The sequence below is a fragment of the Bombus vosnesenskii genome, unplaced genomic scaffold (genome assembly GCF_011952255.1).
Source record: "Bombus vosnesenskii isolate JDL3184/JDL3185 unplaced genomic scaffold, Bvos_JDL3184-5_v1.1 scf7180000013262, whole genome shotgun sequence".
Taxonomy (NCBI): Eukaryota; Metazoa; Arthropoda; class Insecta; order Hymenoptera; family Apidae; genus Bombus; species Bombus vosnesenskii.
The window spans coordinates 2,867,728-2,872,807 of NW_022882922.1; the positions used below are offsets into that span (position 1 = coordinate 2,867,728).

The following is a 5,080-nucleotide window of genomic DNA, read 5'->3' on the forward strand; positions in this document are numbered from 1 at the left end:
TAGCCGTACGTTTCCACGGAAGCTTTTGCTGAAATTTCATTTCCACCGGTATCGTTTAGTAAACACATTAGATCTGATTTAACCGGCTATCTGGTCAAAAAATATTTCTCCGCATCGGTACACGTCCACGAATTCTCGCTATCCCGAGGAAGCTGTTCGCTTTATGGAGAAACGTTTCATTTTTGACGCGGAGAAATTGTCACGGGCCTGAACGAACGGGAATGAAATCAAACGTGAGACGAATATCGTCGAGTCGCGTTCGTTTCGACTAAATTTTAAGAATTTTTCCTTCGATGTATCTACACCTTCGTGCATGATGGGTACGACGACGACCAGGAACGAACAAAGTTCCTTGATCGTCGCACATAACGAAACAAGCTTCTTTTCTATCCGCCTGGCGTTCCTCGTATACACTAGGTACACTCACTTTCCAAGAGTGAAGAAACGACGAGACAGGAAAAGAACAGAAAGACTGAAAAAAGAAAGAAAGAATGCCGCTTCATCCAGTGCAGCCGAGCGGAAAATAGCTAATATTCTAAGACATGGGCGACATCATGCTGGAGATGAGCTTTGGCTGGTAGTCTGTGTATTTTGGAGAACAACCACCCCTTCCGAACTATTTATTCCGGCAGAGGACGAAATTCGCCAGCAATGAAAGGCAACTCTGCCACGCTCTGTACGTTTTTAATTTTAACGTTATCATTTGATTTCACGAATATTCAAAAAGCTTTGCATCAACGAACTTGTTCAAAATGTATATTAAATATTTATATAACACCCACAGCATACGTACGATATCTTTCTGCAAACATAATTCGCAAATATTTCAAAATTGTATAATAGACGTTACATCATTCGATTAACGGAACATAAAAAACATGAAAGAATACTGACAAGCTTTACGAAAGATGAAATCATATGGAAATCATATGGTATAATATAATAATCTCGATTCTAAAATAAATACGTATAGTTTCATGTATAACGCAATGAAAACATATTATTTATCAATTTGAAGCAAATTGAAATATTCGTTATATTGTTTATAAAGTTTAATCGGGATTTTGCAGGGATACAATTGGAACAATTGTAATATGAAATATGTTATATAAAATACACGATAAATTGGGTTGAACGTAAAAGAATTCTTTTTAATATAGGATACATAATACGATTTTGATCATCGGCGAATATTTAAAATAATCTTTATCGCACATTTAAAAATAAATATAACAACAGAATCCTTCCATTTTTACAATCCATTCCAATTAATCATGGCACAAATGCATAAACGTCTGTAAAAAATATTATATTTCATGCCCAATTACCTAAAGCCAACATGTCCTCGGATTCGATGTGTTGGAAATCGATCTGCGCCAATGAATACGATAAGCACATTAAACACTGTTATCTTGCCAGAGATGCAAGTTTCAGGAAGCCATAATTTACACCCTTGCTATTATATTCTGTGTAGTAAGGTGTTTTTGCAACTGTGAAACGGAGTATATAATCGGCTAACTGGTTCGTAACCATCAGTAGCCGAGACCTGGTGTAACATGAAGGTGTCAACGATACTATTGGTGTCTTTTGCGTCGTGGGTAGTGGCCCATCCAGGTCTTCTGCACTCGGAAAAAGTCGACAACAATTCGGTATGTAATACAGTTAAAATATTTTATAGTGTTTTACTAAATTCTATATAAATTATACTTATGTTAATTTTACGAATTAGATAAATTTTTATCCATCCAGGAAGAAGAAAGAGCAGAGAAGCAAGAGAAGCTGAATGTATTAATTGAAAATTTAATATCATTGAAAGATAAATTTACACCATTGAAACTGTTTGAAAATGGAAAGTTAGGGGAACCGGGGGCATTTAATATAGCGCAGCAGAGTATCGGTAATGTGGTAACAGATCAAACGAGATTTTAGAAAAATTGATAATATTTGTGTTGTTTAATTACGCAGAGAAATATGGAATTCCTACGTCACCGATAGCGTTCTTGCTTGGTAAGGACAATTTCATCATTTCGACGATTTTAAACGCGATTGGAACAGCCAAACAAGTGATTGGAGCAGCCAAAGAAGTGATTGAAACGATCAAAAGCAATATTAAGAAAGGTGATTCGATTCGTGTATAAAAACACAAACATTTATGCGCAAAGTATTTCTTTGCAAAGTACACGTAAACTTCGATATTTGAAAACAAATAAAACGCATCTGTAACGCGAACAAACAATTAATTCGCGATCAAATGCGGCGGAAAAAAGCAAATTCGACAAAAATACGGGAACAGTACAACGGTAAAATTATTGAAAATGCAATTTATATTTTTCAGTGATAAAGTTGCCTTTCCTCGTGCGTGAAGAAAAGACATCAGGTAATGTAGAACGCCTACGCCCAACGTTACATTGAAAAAGTTTACTTTTAAAGGAGCAGATAAATAAAGAAACAACTACATATTACTTTTTAAAGGAGCCAGTCTGGGCTTCGAGAAAACTGATTCTGCTCAGTTGAAAGAGCATGAATCAAGTGATAAAGACGATTCTCGACTATCGACAGGAATTGAAGGAATCGATATGAACGAGGTGAAAGAAGGTTACAGCAATGGTTATCGGAAATCAACAGAAGGTGACGCAAAAGAAATTGTCGGCGAAAAACACGTTATTCACTCTGCTGATTCTCCGGTATCGTCGAAAGGGAATGCAAAAACAGATACCAGCGAGAGGAAACACTCGGAAGGGTCTCAGATATCAACGAAACTGGAAGAAAAATCAGCTAGCACAAAAAAGCAGAGTCATTCGGTCGAAAAAGCTGAGAAAAAGTCGTTAACTAGCGCGAAAGAAGAGACTTCTCAAGGTCCGATGAATGTTATGGAAAAAGTAGCTGTCGACGAGGAAAGAAGACAATTCGAAGAAGAGTAGAAGAAGCGTAGTAGCATATTGACCATCGATCGATCAAACAGAGAAGTAAATGCATTAGATAAGAATATAGAACAATAAAGGAGAACTTAATTTAAAAGGGAAAAAACACGATTGTTCGTTTTTGTCAAAGTTAAGAACAAATTTTCCAGAAATTAACAAGTAAAGAAAGATAACCGGATAATAAAAATTGATCAAGAAACGTCTATCGTTGAAAGAGAAAGTAAAAATACTTCACATTTATCTGGAAAAATTGTTAAAAATTTCAAGAAAATACATAGAAAACGCTGACACAACGACATCTGTCGAAAGTAATATAATCACGCACAGAATGCTCGACCATGAAAGGATGAACTTCATCGAGTGAGAAAATTGATGAAAAATCATCCGCTGTCATGTAACGATCGATCTGCTGGAAAAACAACTACGACCAGAAAAAAGCGACAATCTTTACAGACTATTTCAAGACATCAACAGAAATTGATGAATAAGCAGTAATCGAGGAGGAAAAAGATGGTTGCTAGCGGAATTTTATATCATCAACTGGAATTTCTAAGCAAGAAAACTAGAAAAAGACGGTCACTGGAGTACCTCTAGTGAATCGACCAAACGTGTCATGCAAAACATAACTTTCAGAAGAAAATAGTTTTAAAGTATCAATCGATGTCGTCGGAGATGGAACCGAGAGCATGGAAGAAAACGAACGCGTCAGGATTTCTTGCGTATTAGCTAGAATTGATGAGTAAGCGATTGTGGACAGCATTGATGTCGTGATAGAACGATTGTGAAGGACTTTAAAGAATAAACGTCAAGTGCATAAGGAGGAATACTAACTAAGGCTATTCAGAAGAATGAATAATTATAAAATCATTTGCAAATATCAAAATGTCATATGTTTGAAATATTAACAAATGCATCTGTAACCGCCATTGTATAAAATAGTGAATAGTATAGTTAATATTGTATGAGCTAATGGACAAATTATTTCAAACGTTATGGTCACAACTTGTAATTTACAAGTATATGTATTAGTGGGCTGGAAAGCTTAATTATTTAATTATTTAATCTACGTTACATATATGGGTGTTTCTTTATTTTTGTGTATCTTAAAGGTAATACATATCTTGTGCACACATTACCTGCTTGTATTTAATTCGTTTATTCACCTTGTTTTGTTAACTTAACGCTAGTTATTAATGTGAATATCTAATATTAGTTTACCGCGAAAGTTACATACTGTATAATTTATATGATAATTAAATATAATCCAGTAGAGATAATGGTTTCTGTATTTCGACAAAAGGGAATATATTTAGATTCGATATATTTTCAATGATTAAATTCTCGAAAATTTCTAAACTCGCCAGCCTATATAGAAAAACAGCACGACAATAATTAACTGTAAGCTTCACTTTGGCTACTTTCTTCGTATTTATCGAGTTGCATTTGTGTGATATCGCAAGTGTGACAATGCGACTGTTACTAGCTGCAATTGCGGATGATCTATATCGAATGTGAACGTTACGCAGCATGTAGGAAGTTCTACGGCCACGACCAATTACGCGTCTCCGGATATAAATCATCGGAAATATGAAGCCTACTGACGCAACCCGTCCATTGATACATTGTTACCATTGTGAGAAAGTAGCGGTGCATCTTTAAAAATATACGCCTTTAAAATGTCAACTCGTACTACGAAACGCATTGCACAATATTCAGAATCCTTTCTCTCGATTCTAACGGAAGAAAGTTTTCCTTCTGTCAGAGTTTCGTAAAGAAAACGATACAACTAATCGTTTTACGAATTCAAATTTGAAACGAAAATATCTTTCAACTAACATATAATGTAACGTTTGAAATGTTTCATGGTGTCGTGTTCCAATTCTAACATTTCAAAACATTAGATTTATTAATCACATACTGACCTTTCAAAGACTACAGCAGACAATAGTATATACTAACGCTAGAATGCTAGAACTCTTTCGTTCGAACATACTTCCTGTTGACCGACGAATACAATGTAATATACAATTTATTTCAAAAAAGGGTTACGAACATCTACGAAAATGACATTAACTGGTTTATCCAAGTTTAACATAGGTCAGATAGAAAGTCGCTTACAATAGACACAGTAATTTCTTGAAACGTTAATCTCGTTCAAA

At 35.1% G+C, this 5,080-nt stretch overlaps 1 protein-coding gene across 1 annotated transcript; it reads left to right on the forward strand.

Moving 5' to 3' along the window:
• Window positions 1-1,556: 1,556 nt before the first annotated feature.
• On the forward strand, window positions 1,557-3,015 carry LOC117243508. The gene is made up of 5 exons (XM_033511066.1): window positions 1,557-1,649; window positions 1,750-1,897; window positions 1,966-2,118; window positions 2,336-2,377; window positions 2,473-3,015. The coding sequence occupies exons 1-5, from the start codon at window positions 1,557-1,559 to the stop codon at window positions 2,919-2,921; spliced, it is 885 nt and encodes a 294-aa protein (XP_033366957.1). The 3' UTR covers window positions 2,922-3,015.
• The last annotated feature ends 2,065 nt before the right edge of the window (window positions 3,016-5,080 follow it).

Excerpts from the sequence above, each read along its gene's own strand:
- LOC117243508 (XM_033511066.1), top strand. The coding sequence starts at position 1,557 with ATGAAGGTGTCAACGATACTATTGGTGTCTTTTGCGTCGTGGGTAGTG. Across the intron at positions 2,119-2,335 it reads CAAAAGCAATATTAAGAAAG|TGATAAAGTTGCCTTTCCTC; the intron begins GTGATTCGATTC and ends TATATTTTTCAG. Across the intron at positions 2,378-2,472 it reads GCGTGAAGAAAAGACATCAG|GAGCCAGTCTGGGCTTCGAG; the intron begins GTAATGTAGAAC and ends TACTTTTTAAAG.